This window comes from Cavia porcellus, unplaced genomic scaffold (genome assembly GCF_034190915.1).
Source record: "Cavia porcellus strain 051 isolate PalLab524CR breed Dunkin Hartley unplaced genomic scaffold, mCavPor4.1 scaffold_4, whole genome shotgun sequence".
Lineage (NCBI taxonomy): Eukaryota > Metazoa > Chordata > Mammalia > Rodentia > Caviidae > Cavia > Cavia porcellus.
Genome location: NW_026947487.1, coordinates 8133596 through 8157572, shown reverse-complemented (window position 1 = coordinate 8157572; position 23977 = coordinate 8133596). Strand labels below are relative to the sequence as shown.

At 39.1% G+C, this 23977-nt stretch overlaps 1 protein-coding gene across 4 annotated transcripts in view; it reads right to left on the bottom strand.

The window, feature by feature from the left end:
- Bbs4 (Bardet-Biedl syndrome 4) overlaps window positions 1–10499 on the bottom strand; it is a 40454-nt gene extending 29955 nt beyond the window's left edge. For 2 of the 4 annotated variants that reach the window (XM_063246784.1, XM_063246783.1), the window contains exons 1-2: window positions 10402–10499; window positions 4950–5001 (exon numbers count right to left, since the gene is read on the bottom strand). In XM_063246784.1, the coding sequence (XP_063102854.1) occupies window positions 4950–5001; window positions 10402–10410 (61 nt within the window). In that variant the 5' untranslated portion in view covers window positions 10411–10499. Of the gene's footprint in view, window positions 1–2503; window positions 2526–4949; window positions 5002–10401 lie in introns of those variants that run through there. The other 2 variants (XM_013141421.3, XM_063246782.1) reach the window with 2 other exon arrangements.
- Window positions 10500–23977: the final 13478 nt, after the last annotated feature.

Genomic DNA, 23977 nt, shown 5'->3' with positions numbered 1-23977 from the left:
AGCCCCTTACTCTTAATGGCATATGTGATCAGAACACCAAAAATACTGTGATTGGTTAAACACCATCTTTGAAAATGGCTCTAATGGGAACATGGGGACCTGCCCAGGAGTGCGAGGCAATAATGAAAAACATCGAAACATCGGGGTTGCTGAACATGGAATGTGCAATCAGTTACTTGTAACTGAAAGACCAAACTGTAAGATATACATAAAAATTCATCAATAAATTCCTTTTCCCATGGCACCAGGGAGGAGAAGGAACCATGACCACCTGCAAACAGTAAAGATCTTGACGGAGGGAGAGGACTGGAAAAGGTAAAAAAGAAACTTCAACTCATTCTTTGATACTTATTTATCAAAAAACCAAAAAGTCTTCAAATAAATGTAAACGCATGCTTTGGCTTAACAAATCTGGCTGGTGTGTCAACGGCGTATTATTTGTATTACATTTGATACATTCCTGATTTTTAAAATTGTTAAGGAAAGGGGAGAGCAGGGGAAGAGAGGGCAATGATTTGAAACCAATTTCTGAATGTTCCAGAACCTTACAAACAACAACCCACAAAAGCCTAAAACTTCTGTGTCCCTAATCCAACAGGGAGTAAACAGCACTTCCTGGGACCCAGAGGCAAGCTGCCCAACACAAAAATGAAGAGCAGTGGGCCCACTCCTCCTCAGGACAGGGAGCATCGGTGGGTTTGTAAAATGAAAGGATGACATAAAGTCTGGATCTATTCTGTATGCCGGAGGGAGAATGAGATGTTTTTAAGCAGCTTATCCTTCCACTCACCCCCCTCCCTAAGAAGGGAATCCTGTTTCCTTCCTTCTGTGACTTAGCCATTCCTATTCTGCCTGATCACTTCCAGAATCCCATGTTTCCTACTAAAAGCCACACAGACCACAAAGATTAAAGATGGGTAGATAGTAAGCCTAGCACTCTGGGAGGCAGGAGAAACACAAATTCAAGCCCAGCCTGGATAATTTAGCAACTCAGTGAGACCCTGTCTCACATTAAAGTTAAAATTATAAAGTTTAAAAAAGTGGTTATACATGTAGCTCCAGGCAAGGGCCCTAGGCTCATTTCCTAGAACTGAAAAATAAATAAATAAGCAAGCAGCTTCTATGGGTAATGTGACAGAGCACACCACAGTAAAGGATTCTGGGACACACGGCTCCATAGCAGTCTTGCTATGGAGTTCAGGCTGGCCTTGAACTCACTGCATAGCCCAGGGTGGGCTTGTGCTCTTGGTGATCCACATGCCTTAGTCTCCTAGGGCTGGGATCACAGGTATGCACCCACACCCAGCCAAAATGTGAACTTTCAGGTCTTGCCTTTTAAGAAAACTTCACAAAAAATGAGTCTTATCCTAGGGTGAAGGAAAAAAAAAAAAAAAATACTGTTTGTAAGGAGGCCCAGAACTGAACATGGTGGTTTCACTTCCCCATAAAACTGCCCTGACACCAATGTGACACCTTTGGAAATATAGTTCCCTTATCTGTGAAGCAAAGGCTTATTCATTCAACCAACACTCCCTAAGCGCCTGCCGTGGGCCAGGCAGTGCCATGGCCCTGGGGACCCAGAAGTGAGCCAAAGTGCTTCAGCCTCCAGGGAGCTTACAGGGCGGACGCTGACAGATGCTCCACAGCGACCCTTGGGAGTGGTGTTTTTCTACAGAGAAACACAGAGCAAGGCATGAGGACACAAAGTACAAGACCTAGGGTCAACCTTTAACCAGGAAGGTCAGAAAAAAGCTGGAAACAGTACCTGCTACACAGGAAGCCCAAAAAAAAGCGCAGCTACTCTAATGCTATTATGTCTATTATCATTAGTACTTAGTTATTCTCAAAGATGAGAGGGTGTTGGAGACCAGGCTCTACAGGGTTAAGCTGTGCAACACAGGGGCCTCTGGCTGTTGGAGAAGAGCAAATGCATGGTGCTCTGAAGTCAAGATAACCACAGCTGAGCCCCAGTCTGCTGACAGAGCAATATAGCTGATAATATCCAGAGCAATAAAGCTGCCAACCTGAGGGGTTAGACAGTTCTCTTAATCAGCAACATTTACTGCCTGAAGAAGTCTTTAAAGGACTGCCAAGGTCCTGCTCAGTTCCCACACTTGCCTCAGTATCCCCTCCTTCCTTTGTTTGAAAACCAAATCATACCACTTGCCTCTTATTTAAACCATTTGCTTGCCAGGTGTGGTGATGCATGTCTGTAATTTTAGCACTCAGGAGACTGAGGCAGAAGGATCCTTGCAAGTTCGAGACCAGCTGGGGCTACAAAGTGAACTCAAGGCCAACCTGAACTGCATAGGGAGACTCTGTTTCAAAAACAGTAAGAATAACATAAAACAAAATAAAATAAAATGAAATAAAATAAATAAAATCAAACCATCTGCCCACTTGTTTAGGAGATTGGGCTTGGCCAAGACCCCAATATGAGGGGGTTCAGGATGCCTTACAAATCCTCAAGAGTCCATGAGCCCTGATCCTAGTTCCAATCTACCTGTGAATGTAGAAGCTGCCTCTCTGATACTCCATATCATCGCTCACCCCAAGCCCACCACGCAGAGATTGGGACACTGCTGCCAGGGCTCTTGAGGGAAAGAGATGGGTCAGAGCACCGCAGCGCAGCCAACACTGCCCTGGAGGAGCCTCTGCACACAGGGGGCAGGCAGCAGCCGCAGAGGGACGCAGGCAACCCCTTCCTGCTCCCACACTGCCCCACCACCACCACCCAGGCAACAGAAGGCTGGCAGCTGGCAAATTCCACTCTTCTGTGACATCACTTCCCCTTCTTTCTTCCTTCCAGGCACAGTTTAAACAACTCCGCGACCCAGTTCTTTCCTACCGTGTCATGCCCTGTGGGCCTGAGCGGCCTTCACACAAATCTTATGCTACCTCTTGCCAACACCAGGGCTGCTGGCCAGGTGACAACAAGGCCACGCAGAAAATGACTAGTTCCACGTTCCAGTCACACATGTCCCTGAAATGACTAGGGCTTCTGTGAAAACTATGCACACATAGCCCTCTCAGGTCTCTCTCCGGAGCAGCCGACAGCTAGCACGGGACAGTTTTGGGACACAGAATGAGCTGTGGCCCAGCAGCAGCCTTCGCAGGCTCCGCCTCCCCAGGCCTTCCTGTGTGCCCTAAGATTTTCACTGGAAAACATGAAAAAGCTGGAAGCAGCCATTTGACAAAGTCAACTTGCTCCTCCCAACAGGAATTCTAGGCTTCTCTACCTCAGTGTAATAGCCGAGACATCAAAACATGACAGAACTTGACAAGACTGACAGGTACGACATTTTTATTGCTATCATTCTGAGCTCAGAATTGGTGAGGGCATAATGTGGAAACACAGAAAGCACCTGAGGATTTGAAACAGGGTATTGTAGGCGTGAACAGGTGGAGAGGAGTAATTTTCAATTTTAGCCACTCTCAAAAGTGAAAAATGATATCTTAATTTGAATTTTTCATTCTCAAGATGAGCTACATTTCTAGCCCAATATATTTTTTTAATACGTGCACATTTTACATTTAGATCTCTGACCCATTTGGTGTTCATTGTCATTTAAGAGGCACGAATCAAAGTTTACCTTCATCAAAACACCTGCTCTTGGGACTGGGGATTTAGCTCACTGCCTTGCAAGCAGGCGAACGTGAGTTTGATCCCTGGTACTGATAAAAAACGAAAAAGACCAAAAAAACCAAAAGAACAAAAACAAAAAACACCTGCTCTCCTGCCTCAGCCTTCCAAGTACCTGGACAATCACACACTGCAAAACACAGCTCTGTTTTCCTTAGATGATTTGGTCACTTTACCCAAGGGCATACTAGGATCACAGGGAAGCATCTAAAAAGATGCCTGACACAAGCATCAATTAGGAAAATACAAATTAAAGCCACAAGACCCCCTGATATACCCACTGGAAGAGCTTTTACAGAACACTGACCATGTTCTATGCTCCCAAAGGCACTGAGAAATCGGAATTCTGACACACTGCAGGCAGAAATACAACATGGTCTAGCTATTTTGGAAAACAGTTTGGGATAATTCTCATAAATATATGCTCAAGTAGTACAACACTAAAGTCTTCAGTGCAAGTGAAATAAAAATTTTTTGAGATAGGGTCTCACTATGGGTCAGGTTGGCCTTGAGCTCACTTTGTACCCCAGACTGGTCTCAAACTTGCAATGATCCTCCTGTCTCACCTTCCCAGGTGTAGGGAGCGGCACGACAGCCCCATTGCTGCCTCCCTGCTTCTCATTCCTATGGGCACATAATGCACCTGCCTACATTAACCATAATCCTCTCCTGCTTACGTCACATACCTGGAGGTGACGATGACCCATCAGAAACCACCCTGTAGCCTCTTCCTGTCCCACCAGCCCATCGTTGGCCCATAAAGGATGCGACCACTTTCTGAATAAATGAGACTTGACTGGACTCCTCAACTTGTCTCAATTTCTCTTTGACTCCCACCCTGTTCTATTCATCCCCGTTCCCCCTCCAGGTATATACCCCACGGATTGATCCGGATTGATCCGAGGGCCGGATCACCCAGGCATGCACTACCACGCCCAGCTCATAAAATGAAAATTTACATTCAGGTAAAACCCTTGGAATGAATATTTTTTTATTATTTTATTTTATTTTTATTTATTCATTTATTTTTTAAGACAGGGTCTCTATGCAGTTCAGGCTGGCCTTGAACTCACTTTGTAGCCCAGGCTGGTCTCGAACTCAAAAGAATCCTCCTGCCTCAGCCTCCCGAGTGCTGGGATTACAGGCATGAGCCTCCACACTCAGCTTAGTACTGCTTTTTCTAACATTCACATTTTTTAAAGTTCTAGTGCATCTACAATAGAAAAAAAAAAAAAAAAACCAAAGGATCAAGAAGGCAAAGTAAGCTTGTGCAAACACACATATTACAACAAAACTGCATACAGACCTTTTTTCTTGCCGAGTTTTTGAGATTCAGCAGATGCAGGAAACTGAGTTCTCTGAAATGACAGTTGTGGTCTATTAAAGCACCCCATATAGTGTATAACTTAAACATACATTCAAATATCAGGAATACTATCAGTTACACTATTACTTCATTAAATCCATGCAGGTACAAGGAATTATTTTAGTATGAATTAAAAAACAAATACCAAGTATACCTTTGCTATACAAACTACTAATATAGCACACATAAAGTAAACATTTACAGTGTATGTTTATACTGCACAAAAATTATAATGTATAATGTGTGCACTGTTATAAAAGCATTGAGTTCTTAAACATTTAACATTAGTATTGCACTTAATGCTGTGCTTTTCAGCAGCCACACCAGAAAAGTAATCCTTGTTTTTATATCTTAAAGATATACATCACCTACACAGAAAATGGTCAATTCTAGAAGTGAGACAGTATACTATCCTGCCAGGAAACCTTTAGGTGAATTTTTATATCAACTTCCTGTTTTACATATACCATCATATAAGCAAAAGTATGGCTGGAATTTTTCTAAACGTAAAAACTGACACTAATTCTTAGACTCTGGCTATGTAACAAGTCCTAAGCAGCTGAAATGATGATAAATATATACTTAGGTACAGCAAAAGGAACTTAAGACGTGCTTAAGGGCTGGGGGGCTACCCAGAGGTATGGCTTGCCTGGCATGGTTGAGGCCCTGGGTTCCATCCCCAGCACTGTACAAGCGTGCACACATGCATACATACACACACACAATTCCTAAAAGCAGCAAAAGAATGAATATATTACCAGATTACCTACAAAGAAATGACTATAATCCTCTAAGTGCTGACTTCTCAAGTATCACAGTGGGAAACAATACATTAACACAGCATGAGGTGCTGGATGTGGTGGCGCTCGCCTAGAATCCCAGCACTTGAGAGGCTGAGGCAGGAGGATCACCATGAATTTAAGGCCAGCCCAGGCTCCATAAGCATGTTTAAGGCCAGCCTGCACTATACATACCAAGACCTTGTCTCAAAAAATAAACAAACAGCATGAAAATACTACTCTAAATGTCAAGTATTTCATAACATGAAGAGGTGCCTATGGTGTGTGTGTGTGTGTGTGTGTTGTTTTTTGAGACAGGGTCTCCATTATGTAGCTGAGGTTGAACTTGAACTCACTATGGAGCTCAGGCTGGTCTCAAACTCCCCAAGTTCCCAGCCTACCAAGTGCTGGGATTATAAGTGTATACCACCACACTTGGCAAAAAGTATATATTGTTAAATAATATTTTTCCTATATGGGAATTATATAAAAGTCAGTTTCAATATCTACAAATGTTGTCAGAACATAACTATGCTCATGTACTTATGTATTGCCTGCAGTTGCTTTTGTATTACACAACAGAATTCAGTATTACTAGAAACCGTATAGATCACAAAGCCCAAAATATTTATTGTGACATTTTACAAAGGAAAAAAAAGTCTGGTGATCCCTGACCTACATCCTTACACCTATCAAAACTAACTTTCAAGAACAAAAGTGAATGTAAAAGACCTTCAGAAATTTGAAATTTTTAGATTCATTGTGGATTTCATAGTCCCCATACTACGCTGATTTTTAAGTATGAACATTACATTCAATACATTATAGACAGCTAAGTTAGACAGAATATTATAGGAGGTCAGACAGGGCTGGGCAATGGAAGGAGTCAGTGCAGAAGCCCAGAGATACCCTACAACTTTGGAGGAGACCAACACCTCCAGTGGGGCAGATCTCAAAACAAAAGATAAAACAAATGCACTCACACCTTAAGGATAAACATCAGGGATTGATAGTCTAAATAAGTATCTGCTTGACATCCTGATCACCTTGAGGAAGCCAGAAGGAGCCACTAATCCAACTCCTACAGGCAAAGCCCTGTTCCCAGCTTGCTCTGTGACTCACTTCCCTATTGGGTTCTGCTTTAATCAATCTTATTTGAGCAATTATACTCTTAATCTTATTGGTTGACCATAATTCTGCCCTACCTCATGCCCACCTTGCCAGTTTCCTTTTTCTTCACTTTAGACTGGGCTCACCTGTGGTTTTTCTCTACAAAAATCCCTAAAGAAGGTGGAGTCCTTGGCAATCCATTCAGGACCCCTTCTCCCCCACACCAAAAAGCCTTCTTTCCCTCAATAAATATATTCTGCTCTTATGCTGTTCCTAAAATAATTCATTTTTTGATTTTAGAGAACACAAACTCATACTAGACATCTAGTAGGTTGGGAGTTTCTTTCCCCTGTATGAAATACAATATTTTCAAATTTCTTTGGTATTCATGTAAGACACAGTATATAACTTCTAAGCAATGACATGAGAAAAGCAGCAAGGAGGGAAAAAATAAAATTCTCTAGTTTAAAACAGAGTATGAGAATGGATTTGAGGGAGGTATAGGGAATCGAACTCAGGAACTTGTGCTTGCCAGGCAGGAGCCACGCTGCTGAGCTATATCCCTGACTGAGAATGAACTTTTAAAAATATCTACAAGCATGCTGTTTTTCAAACACATAGCTAAAACAAGGGAAAAGAGTAAGAGAATGGGAGAGGATCCATCAGGAAAACAAAAAAAAACAAGGAACAACACAACACCGACAACATAGACATCAATATGGGAGAGTCATGTACAAGACAGCAAAGTAAGTTTTAATGACCAAACCGTGTGTAATACTTAAAATTATCAAATTTTATGGTATGTGTATTACACACACAAAAAAAAAAACTTGTTTATTTTCAAGTGCTGGGGATTGAATGCAGGACCTTTCATTAACGAAAAGGGCTCTACCACTGAGCTATATCTCAGCTCCTCAAAACTGCTTTGAAAATGTTAAAGGATACCATGTAAACATATACATACATATATGTACACCATATATACACAAATATGCACACCATATAAATATATACATATATGCACATCATATAAATATATACATATATATATATATATGGATTATTTTTTGAGACATGGTCTAGCTATACAGTTCAAGCTGTCCTTGAGCTTACTCTGTAGCCCAGCCTGGCCTCAAACTCCCAATGATCCCTCTGCCTCAGTCTCCTGAGTGCTGGGTCACCACACCTGGCTTAACTGGTATTTTTCACTTTAGGGAACATATTAAGTCTTTCTTGTTGGGCATGGTGGTACATTACCAAATTAATTGAGATAGCAAAATCTACGCCCACTCCCCTTCTAGTATTTTTTTAATGTTTATTTTCCAGTTTGCTTTGTTTTGTTTTTTAAGCAGGGTCTTGCTGTGTATTCCAGGCTGGCCTCAAAACAATCCTGCCACGGGCAGGCTTCTAAGCCCTTGGGATTACAGGGACACGCCACCAGGTCCCACACCAGCTCTTATTTAAATACACATCAAGGCTTCCCAGTCAACATACATATTTATCAATTTCTTTTAGCGGCTCCTAATGTTCCTCACAGCAAGGAAACATCTCAGTGGCTCAGCAGTTGTTATTTAACTTGATTCCAGCTTTTTGCCACCAGAAACAGAACTGCCATATGCTGTAGCTGCACTTTTAGTGGGACTGTAGAGTCTTTAAAATTTATTAGAAGATGCAAGGCCATTTCCAAAACTAGACAAAAATTCAAATTTCCATGCAATGAGAACTTAAAAAAGATCAAATTACTATTATACCACAAGCAATAAATTTGACAATTTAACTTGAAGTTAAATGTTAATGCCATACAATAAAAACAAACAGGACTATAGAAATTAGATCCAATGTCAAAGAAATACCTCAAAAAACTACACCTACTATAGAACTACTGGAGACATAGCCAAGGGACATAAAATCAGTATATTAAAGAGATATCTGCACTACATATTTATTGGAGCACTTCACAATACCAAGATGTACAATCAGTGCAAGTATCCAACAATGGCTAAACAGGCAGATGAGAAAATGTGATACACATATACAGTGAAATATTATTCAGCCAGAAAAATGAAAGAAATCCTGTCATTCACAACAACGTGGATGGAAATGGGAGGCATTTTGCTAAGTGAAAGAAGCCAGGTACAGAAAGACAAATTTATGCATATTTTTGCTCCTAGGTAGAACCTAAATAAGCTCAATTCCTGAAAGTAGAACAATATTCACTACAGGTTGTTAGGAAGGGTATAAATGAAAGGAGGGAGAGGTAAGCTATATCACAAAGGTCAAAATACAATTAGGAGGAATAAATTATAAATGTTTTACAGCACAGGAGGGTCACTGTAGCTCGTAACTTATTATCTATTTTAATCAAAACTAGAAAAGCTGGGCACCATGACACATGCTTGCAATCCGAGCACGCTGGGAGGCTGAGGCAGAAGGATTACAAGCTCAAGCCCAGCCTGGACAATTCAAGGATGTAGCAAGACCACATCTCAAAATAAAAAATGAAAGTGGCTGGAGGTGTAGCTCCGTGCAAAGGGCCCTAGTTCAATCCCCCCTCCAAAAAAAAAACTAGAAAGGAGTTCGAAGGTTCCTAAACGCAATGATAAATACTTAAGAAAACAGAAATGTTAATTATCCAGATTTTGTCATTATACACGTACAATTATTATATGTCTGGGGAAGGGGCATAACTGGGCATTGAACCAGGGCCTTCAAACTGAGCTACTGTATGTCTCCAGCCCTTTTTTAATTTTTTGAGACAAACTGGGTTCGAATTTGTGATCCTCCCGCCTCAACCTCCTTCAGTGCTAGGATAACAGGGAGGCGCCACTGCACTCAGTTATGATATATGCATGTTTTAAATGTAAATATCCTTTGCTCGCTTTGGCAGCTCATTTACTAAAAACGCTTAACGACCCTGCCCACCACGAGCTCCTTTGGGATCCTGTGCAACTGGAGGTCTGTGGGGCTCAACGCCTCAAACCACCTGAGCAAACCAAAGGACCTGCACAGAAAGAAACGCGGGTGCATGGGCTGGGGGTTTAGCTCAGCCGCATAAATGCCTGCCTAGCAAACACAGGGATATGAGTTTGTTCCCTAGTACCCCCCCCCAAAAAAAAAAGAAAAAAGAAACGCAGGTGCTGAGCCCTGGGCGTTGTCAAGTTTAAGGTACTAATAATCCAGGATTAATACACTTTCCCGTCCAAACCCAGAGAAGGACCAGGCAGGGCTGGGAGAGCGCTGCCTCCGGAGTGAACCTCCTTCCCACGCGCGGGGAGACCGAGTTCTAAAACGCGATGCTGGGGGCTGGGGATTTAGCTCAGCGGCATAAGCGCCTGCCTTGCAAGCAGGCAGTCGTGAGTTCAATCCCTGGTACCGATAAAAAGGAAAAAGCCAAAAAAAACAAAAAACGCGATGCTGGCCTTCACCGGTCAGGCCGCCCCGCCACCCCATTGATTCTACATGCCCCGCCAGCGGCTAACACACTAAAGAATCCCCATACTCACCGTCGCCATTTTGACCCTGCCCACAACGCGCGACCGGAAGTTAGCGTTGCCCAGGAGACAGGCAAAGGGAAGCGGGGGACTAGAGAGCGCAGGGAGGACCCTGCGCAGGGCAGGAAGTAGATCGCCGAGCGAAAGATGTGGTGCGGAAGCCGAGCGACTTCCGGTGTACGACAGCGCGGTCACAGGCTCTAGGGGACGTCTAGTGCAGCGTCACACAGCAGCCTTTATCCTCCTTATTTTGATTTAGAAATAAAATGAGATTTTAGAAGGAAACTGACCTTACGATGAAGAGCTACCTCGCATAGGCTGCCTTCCTGCATGGGCGTAAACTAGATCCAAACAGCGATTGCGACCATGGATAATAAACACGTCTTCGCCTCTGTCCACCGGCCTAACCACGTAGCATACTCCAGGTATTTAACCTTACTCAGCAGGTCTGTGAGTTAATGCTTAGTCTGTCCACTGGAAAAATGTGTGGGCTTTAGAATCATATATAATGTCTATCTTGACATTGCATGACCTGAGCCAAATCATTTCTCTGAACCTCATTCTGGCGCCCAGAACGACGGAATAAACAAAGCAGACGGGATCTCTGCGCCCCGAGGAACGACCTCAGAGGAGAGCGAGTCAGTCATTAATAAGTAAGAACATTTATGAAGAAACAGTTCACTGAATACAGATGACTCTTAAACATATGAAAATAAAACTGCAAGGAAGAAAAAAAGTTGCACATCCATATTCCCAGGGGACATTTTCCATCTTTTAGGTTGGCAAAGAATGAAAACTTTCCCGGATATTTGCAATTGGAAACATGTATTCTTCGTCACTAGTGGGAATGTGACTTGGTAAAGCACCATTAAAAGCAGTTTGGCAGTAACTTCTCTGAGCACGGTGGCTCACGCCTAGAGGCAGAGGCCGAAGGATCAAGACCAAACAGACAGCGAAACCCTGTCTCTAAAGAAGAAGAAGAAAAAAAAGTATCTTTGACTCAATTAATTCATTATAGGAATTTATTGTGTAAATACAGATGTGGGACATTGCTTAATATACAGATGTTCAGTGCAGCATTGTTTGTGATGAACCAAAGCCTGCAAACAAGCTAAAGGCCCAACAATAGAAGTAAAATAAATTATGGCAAGTTGACACTGTATGGCACATGAAAACAGACAGCTATTTACATATTGATAAGAATTTCCAGTATACATGATTAACAGATAAATACGAAGTGCAGAAAAATGCCTATACTGCGTTAATAAAGAGGAATATTTATGTACATAATTACTTGTGTACTCAAAATATTTCAGGACAGCGTTCAACGCATTAAAAGTGGTTCCTTCTAGAGGCTGGGGATTTAGCTCAGCGGCATAAGCACCTGCCTTGCAAGCCACTTTTTTTTTTTTTTTTTTTTTTTTGTCTTTTTCCTTTTTATCGGTTCGATCGCCGGTACCGATAAAAAGGAAAAAGACAAAAAAAAAAAAAAAAAAAAAAAGGTTCCTTCTAAAGAGAACTAGATGTTAGGTACAAAGGAGTAGATGACTTTTCACTCCATATCTTTTGTACAATTTGAATTTTATATTATGTGGATATTACCTATGCCAACATAAATGGGGCCGGGGATATGGCTCAGTGAAGGTCCTGAGCTCTATTCCCAGTACCAAAAAAAAAAAAAAGATAAATGCTAAGAAGGAGAAACATTGGCTACTAAGAGCAAACAACAGAGGAATCCAATCTAGACAGTGATGGGTAGGGGAGTCGTTGCCTGAGCTACATAATGAGTTGGAGGCAAGCCTCGACTGCAATAGCGAGGCCCTGTTTCAAACAATAAAATTAAAATTAAGTAAATAAAATGGAATTTACCAAAATAAAAAATTTCTTAGCCAGTCAGATTGACTGGATATACTTATAATCCCATCATCTGTTTGCGGGGGGGACCTACAAAAGAAAATTAGACTCATTGAGGCTGGGGATTTAGCTTAGCAGCACAAGTGCCTGCCTGGCAAGCATGAGGTCATGAGTTTGATCCCCAGTATCAACAACAGAAAAAAGAAAATTAGATCCATAAATATAATCCCAACACTGAAGAGACTGAGGCAGGAAGATCATGAATGCAAGACCAGCCTGGGGTACATAATATTTTAGGCTAGTCTAAATATATATATATATATATATATATATATTTTTTTTTTTTTTAGATACGAGTATCACTGAAATCTGCAACTTTTTTTGTAACTTAGCACATGTCACAAATATCACAACAAAATTTGCTGAAGATGTATCATTAAACAATGCTTTAAATATATTTTGTGAAATAATATCTAATGGCTGCATGCTATATTTTTATGGATATAACAATTTATTTCTTTACTGTTAAGAACTTAGACTTAACTCTGTATTTATTTGAATGCTAATAGTTACCCTTTAACATATGAATGTATATAGGTAACATTTATATAATTATTATCAACATGTATACAGATTTAATGCTCATGTTATATATATGAAGTGTATATATCACTTATGTTAGCCTATAGGTTATATGCAGTAAATGTCTTTAATAGCTATGTACATGTGTGTGCTCATGGGTCATGTATTCCTCTCCCAGAAGGATTCAGTCTCACAAGAGAAGGTGTTAGATTGAGACAATGAAATCTTTGAGATTTTATTACTGCTACTAAGTTGTTAAGATGTATTTAATAAGATTTCATTTACTAACAGTATATGATGATGTCTGTTTCCTCAAACTGGCCAATTCATGCTAATTTTTAAAAATATTTCTCAAGATAATTGGAAAAATGATACCTAAATTATCTGTATTTTTCTGACAGGCATACAAAGCTGCGTATCTCTAGTAAAAGCAAGTAACTTCTTAATCACAAATACACGCTCAAGTTAGATTTTGTTGTATAGAACAGTAACTATCCACAGTCAAATATTTCCATAATCTTACCTATCATGTTCTTCATTCTTCTCAGTAGGCAATTGCTGGGCATCACTTTTTCCACTCTTTCTTTGTTGAGTTAACCCATCATTGTTGTTCTCAGCAGTGACAACAGTGGCATCACTTGAGTTACCTGATTCTTCCATTTCATTACTTGTTTGCTTCTTTTTTCCTTCAACCTTTAATGGAAGTTTGATGTAAAGGAAAACTTACTCTTCACTCACTAACTTTATTGAACTTTTTGTTTATTGTATCACTTGACTCAGTTCAGCTGTCATTATCTCAGTCCATAAAGATATATTTTTTTCTGCAGCACTGGTGATTGAAGCCAGGCCCTTCACCCTGAATTATATCCTCCATCCTTTACATTAAATTTTCAGACTGGACATCACTAGGATCAGGTCACCAAGGCTGGGATCAAACATGTGATCTTCCAGAGTGCTGGGAGTACTGGCATGTGCTACCATGCCTGAGCCATAAACAGTATTTTTTTGTCTGCTTTATCAGACACAAACTACAGGACAATGAAATTTTTCCAAATTCTGCTCCATTTCTGTTTGAGTGGAAGAAATTTTGAAAAGCACTATGTTATATTTTCATTCACCTTGCTATCCAACATTTTCATTCCCTGTATTACTGATAGAAGTAAAAAGGCAAAGACAGAGTGGGTCTTTTATTTAGAGAACGTGCTACTGTGGGGCTTTCAGTAACAAAAGCTTACAATTTCAGCATCAAGGTATTCTTTCTCCTGCCTTTCACAATTCTTTTTCCATTTGGATACTCTAACTGTGATTTCAAGACAATGTAGGTACTCACTGAAATACAAACTCAAACCAGTGCAGGCCACAACACACCAAACACAAGGAATCAGAAGTAATTCAGCTTAAAGGATTCCTGCAAAGCTCCTCAGTGCTATTACTTGCATTTTATGGTGCCAATGGAGAATACAACTGCATAACACAAGAACCAACAGATTACCAGGTGAGCTCATAAAAATCAAGCCAAAAAATTGCAAGTGTGATTATTGGCAAAATAATATAACGGCTTTGTGGTATATGAGGAGGCCCATCTGCTTTGAAAGAATATCTCTACATTTTTGCTTGTCATTCAAACTCAGTGCACCTCAGAACTTAGATTGCTATGTAGTAGTCAAATAACCAAATTTTGACTGAAGATTATTTTTTCTTGAGATAAGATCACATACACCAAAACCTACCAAACTTTATAAACTTCATATAAAGAGCTGATTAACCAGAAACAAAATTTAAGAGCAGTAATAATAAATATGTGGAAGGATATACCATAGGTTTTTCCAAATCACCTGAGGTGATTATCTTGGAATTACACAGTCCAGTGATTTGAGGAAAAAGGTAAATTTGCACATATGACAGCATAAAAATGGACTCGTTTGACTAGAAGATTCATGGCAAATCTCAAACCTAGATATATTTTTAAATCTCACTCATTGCTTCTGTCTCATTTCAACTTCTTTTATGGTTTAAACATAACAAATGCAATTTATCACTAAAGCAATAGAAAAATAAAACCTAGACATTAGTTTTTTCAAGCAACTTCTCTATGTACACCTTGGTTCAGGTCACAAGGTAAGTGCTCTGTTACTGTCCCAGGTTACATGCAACTTGGGAGACTCAGAGAAAGGCTGATGAAGGAACAAGGATCACAAGAATGTTTTCCCAAATTCCCATTATTTAGATAGTAGAAATGAACTCTTTCTGGACACGTTTTCATATTTAGACAGCCTCATTTTATATGTGAACTCTTCACAGGTTGAAAACCAGAATGTAACTGGTAAAGAGAAAAACCAGCTAGCACTACGTAAACTACTCTTCAATGTTCTGCAAGTGCTCTGCCACTGAGCTACAAGCCAGGCTGGCTTTTTTATTTCTATGGGAGACAGGATCTTACTCAGGTGCCCAGGATGGCATTGCAATGGGAATCCTCTTGCTTCAGCCTAAGGAGCTGTAATTACAAGTGTGCACCAGCACTCATTGCAGGGGATTGGGGAGTACTTGGGATACCATCATACTGGGCATCTGTTATATACATTTTCAATGCCGAGACAGGGTTTTGCTAAGCTGTTAAGATGCCCCATTTGGGTTCAAACTTGCTGTCGTCCTGCCCTGGCTTCCCAGAGCACTGGCTATCAGTTCTGTGCCACCACTCAGTTCACTTAAACCTGCCTTTCTACAAAGCCAAAAACTCTACTTTTAACATGTCTATTTCATGCTTAAACTTTTTCTGATCTTGAAAAATCACAATGGACACTGGAAAAATCTAGAAGATTGTAAGTAACAACTTCAAAAACCTGTATTTAATAAACTGGCAGACTGTAGAAGAAATAGATTTCTAGGCGCACATGAATTACCAAAACGGAGCTAACTTCTTAGTAACAAGCAATGAAATGGAGGCAGTAAAAGCAAACAATCAACCAAAAATCTTATCAACTAAGAAAATCAAACACACCATGGATTCACTGTTGAATTCTGCAAGAATTCAGGCCTCCCTCCAATGCCAATACTCCTCACTCTTCAGTGAAAGGGAAGTAGTAGTGTTCAAGTCGCACCTTGAAGCTAGCATCACCCTGATTGCAAAACCTGACAATAATTTCACAAAAAAGAAAACAACACACCAGTATCTTCAGTGAACATAGATTTTTAAAAATCCTCAACAAGAAACTGACAAACAATGCAACACAGAATTCAAAATTTCATATATCATGACCAAGTTGGCTTTATCTTCAGGATGCAAGGATAGTTCAATATATATGTTATGCTTTGTGACTACATGTGCCCCCAAAGCCTCCTGAGGTCACAGGGTTTTTTCTTTGGGTAGTGAAATCTACAGTGTGTGACTGGCTTATACTGCAATGCTGGGATTAAGGCTGTGAGTCCCACAACCATCCAAGTGTGAGGCACCTGCACACAATATAAAGGACGGAAAGAAGTTCATCTCTCTCACTCTGGTTGTTTTAGCTGCCTGTTGTCACCATGATCAGTTGCCCCTCTGCCACATGCCACCCTCCCTCGGTGGCAGCTAATTATGGACTGAAACCTTTGCAATCTGTGATCTAAATATATCTTTCCCCCTTTAACTTTAGAAGTTGGGTATTTTCTCCTAGGAATGAGAAAACTAACAGAGATAATTTGTAAATCAGTAAGTGTAACATACAGCATGAATACAAGAAAGCACAAAAATCACATGGTCATTTCAATGGATGCAGGAAAACCTCTGACAAAATCCAAAATCTCTTTCCAGTAAAAATTCTGAGGAAAATAGACATAGAACTGATATCAACTTTTAAAAAGTCATTTATGACAAATCACTGCCAATATCAGCTAAATGGGGAAATATTGAAAGCTTTTCTCCAAACATCAGGAATGGGCAAAGCAAGGTTTTTCACTTGCAACAATCCTATTCAGTATAGTATCCAAAATGTTAGCCAGAGGTATAAGGCAAGAGAAAAAAATTAAAGGGATACCTACAGCAAAGGAAGAAGTGAAACTCTTCATATTTGTACATGGCATGATCCAGTTCAAAGCAAAACCAAAGAAATTCACTAAAGGACTCACAGAACAAATTCCAAAGTAGAAAGTCCCAAAAATCAAAACTCAAAAATAAGTAGCATTCCCGTGTATCAATAATGAACACATTAAGAAAGCAATTAGTAAAATAACAAAATTCATCATACTTTAAATACAATGAAATGTACAGATATTAAATAAGGAAATAAAAGACCTGTGTAATAAAGGAGGTCACAGACACCAGAAAATGGAAACATATCCTTTGTTCCTCAGCACGCATAACTAATATTATCAAAATGACCATATTTTTAAAAATGACCATATTACCAAAAGCAAAGACAGTGAATTTTAACACAAAAGTATCCTTCACAGAGTGAGAAAAAAAAATCCTAAAATTTATATGGAACCAGAAGACACACAGCCTAGCAGAAATAATCCTAAGCAAGAAAAGCAAAGGAGGCATATTCCCAGATCTCAAGCTATATCACAAATCAACAGTAGAAAAAAAACCAGCATGGTACTGGCAAAAAAAACTAGACACATGGACTGAGCAGAGGATGCTGAACCCGGCTTACGTATGTGAAGACATCTCATCTTTGACAAAGGGACCAAAAACATATGCTTGGGGAAACATAGGCTATTCAAAAATATGTGGGAAAACTTCTTAACCCCATTCAGAAGATTGATTCCAGATCCTTTATCTCTCATTGGACACTAAAAGAAAATAAAAATGGGTCATACATAGATTTTAAAATAGAATAATCTGCTAAAAGATAGGAGAGGCAAAAGTCTTAAAGACACAGGCATAGGTAAGGACATTTTGAAGAGAACTCTAATTGCGTAAGGAATAGCACCAAGAATCAACTAAAGTGACTCAGTTAGTGTCCTCATAGGTATCCTGCCCAAAGAGCTTAAGACATCTTGCTACAACAATACACCTAGCAATGCTTGTAGCAATACAACTTATAATAGATCCATAAAACAGCCTGTATACCCATCAATAGATGACTGAATAAAGAAAGTGTGCTACCTATATCTAATGGAATAGTACTTGGCTATAAAGAATGACAAATTTGAGATCTTATAGGCAAAGGAATGCACCTAGAGAATACAATGTTAAATAAACCAGACATGATGCAAGCTTAAATACCATGGGAGAATTCTCATTAGAGGTAGGCAATGTACAAGCAAAATGATAAAGGATGGATAGAAAGTGACAAGGGGACTCTCTTGCAATAGCTAAGTGGTCCAAGGGAACAAAGGTGACGAGTGAGGAGGAGGGGAAGGGGAAATAAGAAGAAAAAGGTATCTACAGGAACCTAAAAACTGTAATCAGTGTGAACATGATAGACCACAACATGAGCTAAGATAAACAATATTAACAAGAATGAAAAATGGGATAGGGGAACTGGAGGAAGATGGATGAGAGTGGAATGAATAGGAAAGAGATTTTTTAAAAAGACTGTAATATGTACATGTAACCATTCCCCAAGACAACTAAAAATTATACAAACTGCAAAATATGCTAATAAAAAAGAAAGTAATCAACAAATGAGCCAAATTAAGAAACTCTGCATAGCAAAGGTAACAGAGTGAAGAGGCAACCTACAGAAAGGGAAAGAGTGTCCTCAAACAGAGGACAAATATCTATAATCTGCAAAAAAAAAAAAAAAAAAGTCAGCAAAAATTAGCCCTCCCAAAATAAAAGACCCAATTTTAAAAAGGGCAACTGAAATGAGTGGACACTTCTCACAAGAAACATAAATGGTAATAAGTGCATGAAGAATTGTTTAAAAGCAATGGCCATTAAAGCAATCCAAATTAAAAATTAACAGTGAGACTCCACATTACTCTAGAAAGAATGGTTGTTATCGAGAATTCAAAAACAGCAAATGCTAGAGAGGTTGTGGGGAAAAGGGGGCTATTTTACATTGTCTGTAGGAATGTGAACTACTATTACTACCATGGAATCAGTATGGGGATTCCTCAAAAACTAAAATTAAAAATTCCACTTGTTCTAGCTATTCTCTCTCCAGGTATCATCCCAAAAGTGTTCAAGACAATATATTACAGTGATACATAGTTACACGGTTTTTTGATCAATGTTTTCTTATGCTTTTTCACACAAAGAGTTCCCAAGTGTAGAGATATATCCACTCTATCAAAATCTATAATGCTTTCGGATTCTCTCTCTCTCTCTCTCTCTCTTTTTTTTTTTTTTTTTTTTTTTTTTGGTACCAGGGATCAAACCATGACCTCGCGTTTGCCAAGTAGGCACTTATGCCACTGAGCGAAACCCCCAGCTGCTTTCTGATTCTTGAGACACTTTTTTCAGATGTGAAAGTGCAAGATTAGTTTTCTTGGTCTGATTCTCAGATATTTTTTCTGCAGGGGAACATATTTTTAACATAATCATCTTCTTAAGTAACCAAAGAGTTTGGAAAAAGGGAGAGTAGAAAATTAAAATTTAGCCTGTCTCATTGATGTCTTAATTTACACAGCTGCTTCTTCCTCAGTGGACTGTAACAAAGAGGTGAAAAACAAAATAAAAATAAAATAATCTACCTTACCCTAAAATAAGAGAAAAATATGAACCAGCAAACTTCACTTATTCCATGTCTGTTTGTACTAAACTTAAGTATGCCCTAAATTTACAAAAAAAGTTAGATGATCCTTAATATTATAAATCTGTTCTCAAATGAAGATACTTTATCTTACCATTTGTTATGGCTTGGGTCTACATGTCCTCTCAATGCAGTCATAGAGCTTTTTCAGATGTCATTGAATCTAGTTTGTGATCCTGGGATTAAGGCTGTGCCTGCCACATCAGTTCACTGATTGGTTATCCCAGTAGTCTGGATAAGATAAAAAGTGAAGAAAGACCCTATTAAGGTCTTTTGCTGCATTTGGTGTCTTTGGGCACCATGAACGGTTGCCCCTCTGCCATGCAGCCCTGTCTTGGGTCAGCAGATAACCGACTGAAATCTCCACAAACTGGAGCTAAATAACCCTTTCCTCCTTTTACTTTAGGTATTGGATATTTTGCCTTAGCACCAAGGAATGTAACTAAAACATCATCCTTTCAACAGTGAACCCTTCATTAAAAAGTCCTTTTTCTAAAGCTTATTAACTGGAGTATAGGCAGACTTTAAATTACTAAAAGACGACTCTGGGAAGCCAAGGAAGCACCTCCCCTCCCTGGTAAGCAGAGGGAGGGTGGCAGAGTGCCGCCCTTCCAGGGGGAGATTTAAAAAAAAGAAAAAGAAAAAGAAAAATGTTGTAGTTTGTCATAATTGACGCCACCTTGAGCCCTGCATATAACTAGTGCCCTGTATTTGACTCAGGAGAATGGAAAGTTATGCAGGATACAATCCCATGAGTAAAGCAGGATGAACTGTACCTATAAGAGAAAAATTAACCTGCTCAACAAAAGCAGCAGGATACAGGTGTCAATCGAAAATTAATGTAAGAGTCTAGCTAAATTGTTTCTAACAGGAAAAAATAAATAAATTACTAAAAGACAAGGTCACCAGTTAGAATGATTCAAATTTATACCACAACAGTGTTAGGTGTCCATATGAACTACGTTTGTTAAATCCAGTTCTAACATATTCTAATGTTTACTACAGAGAGTGGATGAAGTAGTTACTGATTTCTTACACTGAAGTAAGAAATTATTGTTTGTACCCTAACACCAAAGTCTCAGTTTGGAAGCTATGCTTCTCTGCAGCTGGGTTGATTTTATGACCACTCAATGTAGGCAATAGAGTCAGTTAGAGACCACAAAGTACAATTCAATTCCAGCAAAGGACTCAGGACTACAGTGCTGAGGCTCTGGGAATGGTCACTGTTTGGTGTCCATCCAACACAGCGGTCATCACTGTTCCACTGGTCGTAACTTGAACTGCTTAACAAAAGGGCTCGAACCTGGTCTCCCCTTCATCATTTAAGAACATTGCACACATAGAAGCACAGACAATGTGTGTGCACAGAAACTTTTGCCTTAATTCTAAAGGTTAGCCATAAGTCACTATATATTCTAAGAATATCTTGTTTATCACTGGTTAAAATGACTTTTCTTTTGGAGGAGGTCCCAGGAATCAAACTCAGGGACATGTGCAGGCCAGCATTTGTGTCACTGAGCCATGTCCTCAGCATGACTGAAATATTTGCAAAAGCAAATCACAAACTACTGATTCTAAAATGCTAGTCAGAAAATTCATTTCATTTGGCTTATATTATGTTATTAAAGAAAACAAAACAATGTTAAACCAGAAATATAAATTTATATTTTTACTTACCTGGTCCTGGCTGTTTTCACAGCCATCAGGTCTTTCTTTGATGTCACTTCTATGTCCAGTTCTTCTGAAAAAATGTATATATTTAGATAAAGTAAACTACTTAGAACAGATAAAAAGTGAGAGCCTTTATAAAATAGAAAAACATTAATAGAAATTTATTTTTATTTCCCAGTTAAGAATTGAATGAAAACTAATTTTTAGATGAATACTTATGTAGAAACACTTGTAATTATCCCCAAATTAACAAATCATTTGGAAAGACAATAGATGTCACCATATTGAGGACATAGGGACCTCTTACAGATTCATCATGAATTCACTCCCTCAGCACAGATGAAATGTCAGAAATATTTCAAATACAACAGAAACACATAAATCCACTCTACACATTATTCACCACCACATCTTAGCTATATTTAAACAACTCAGTATGTAAATCAAGCAAGCAGCTCCCCTCCCTAGTAAGCGGCGGCAGCGTGGCCAGCTGCGGCCCTTCCAGGGGGAGAATCACCAGTGTCTCCTGAGATCTGCGCCATGTTGGAACTTAGGATGCTGGGAAACCAAGCAACCAGCCTGCCTCCCTTCCAAGCAATAGTGAACCTACTGGTGCACAGCCTAGAGTCAAACATCCCACTTCCCCTATACCCCTTCTCCTGTCCCCGCTGTTAGCAAATGGGAACCAGAAATCTGAGCACCTCCTGGGAGGTTGACCATGCAAATAAGGGGGATTTCTTTCTACTATCTCTTTGAAGGCAAATATTTTTTATTACTGTTTTGCTCTATTCTAATTAATGGTACTGCTCTATTCAATATTCTGTTTTGATAAGTTCTATAATGTTCTATATTTCATTTTATTTTGATATATGTGATTGAAAGAACAACTATTGTAAAGATAACGAAATATACTGTGATACCTATTACTGTTATCCTGGTAACCTGCTGTGAAGTTCTGTACCAATTACACTGTACGATCTTAGTTGGCTTTATTCTGTCTTGATCTGTTGTATTTTACTACTTTCAAAATAAAATTTTAAAAGAACTCAACATGTTATTATTAAAGGTCTCTAAATTACTATTACTTTTACATATTTATCAGTGAATACCTCTTTCTTTATATTTGCAATATCTTTTTTTTTTTTTTTGTCTTTTTCCTTTTTATCAGTACCGGGGATCAAACTCACGACTGCCTGCTTGCAAGACAGGTGCTTATGCTGCTGAGCTAAATCCCCAGCCCCTATAATCTGCAATATCTTCATCCACTCTTCTGGCAACGTTTTTTTTTAATCTTTATTTTTAAGACTCAGTCTACGATGTGAAGTTTTCCTTCCCCAGATAAACAAGTGTTTCTTTCTTTGGGGCTACCTTAGTACTTTCATCAGTGTTTCAACTGTATCTTTACCACACAAACAATAAGCTTACTTCATTACCTTTTTGCTCCTGGATTGCATGGGACAGTCTTTTAAATCTTCTTTGTATATGAGTCTTCTTTCTTCTTAATAATTATTCATGGAATTCTTGCTAAGTGCTAAGTACTGGGGTTTAGAGAGCATAGATAAAAGGTATCAGGGATAGCTTTTCTAGAGGTAATGTCTGAGCTTAGAATTACAGTGGGATTTACCAGACACAAGGCAGTAAATTATGTGAGTATGAAAGGAAGAAGGGGAGAAAGAAAAATATTAAATGGGAATGGTACTGGTCTAAAAATAGAAGGATTTCAATGGAATCCTTGCAATGTGGCTCATGGTCACATATGTTCCAGAGACCAATCACTCTAAATAGTCATGAGGATGAATATGATGGTCACATGAAAAAAGAAAGGGAGATGAATTCATAGAAGGAACCAGTGTCAAGTAAACCTGATGCAGGCCTGAACCTCTTAAACAGTCCACAAATTCTGTTTCCAAAAATATTCAGGTATGAAATTATGAGTGTCCACTATAGAGTGAATTTTCATTAAATGAATAAATGTATAAAACTGGGTCCTTGGAGAACCACACTCTACTAATTATTTTCCAAAAGGTACCAGTGAGTTGTGAAATGAACTACTGAGATTTGTTTAACTTGCTTGAGTTTACTCTGTAATTCTTGTTCCACCTGTTTCTATGCTGAGAGAACACATTTAGTGTTTTGTATTAAATGCCCTGCTTTTGAGGTTACCAAGTACATCAACACATAAGAGAAGGGCTGAGAGTGAAGTTCGGGGGTAGAGTATGCGCTTAGTATGTGCAGGCTTCTGAGTTCACTTGAGTTTAATCTCCAGCAGAAAAGTCAGAGAGAAGGAAAGAGAAAGGGAAAGAGAATGGGAGATGCAAAAATGTCACATCTGTGGGGAAATAACTTTGGTTTTATGGCCTATAATGATTAGGAGGTATCTCATAAACTATAAGACATAGTAAGGAAATACATATTATGTTTCAAGATTTCCTCTCAATGTAATCACATGATTAAGGGCACTAAGTTAGCTGCTACACAAAGTAGAATACATATTAGATGCCATCAATGAATAGACTGTCTTAGAAATTGAATTTATTAATTTAACTTTTTACCATGGTAAAGCAAAGAATGGAATTCACAGGAAAATGCAAATTAGGAAATTCCACATAGAAATAAGAAAACCCTTCAGAGGTTTTCTTATAGAGTATGTACAGTTTGGAACTGTTCAAATATAGTTTTGTTGTAAAAAGTGCTACAAACACAAATCACATTTTAAAAAAAAGAGTTCTCAGTAGAGAAACAGACAAACTTACACCAAACATGGGACACAAGGAAAACTGGTTGCCCCCTCGGTTGTATGT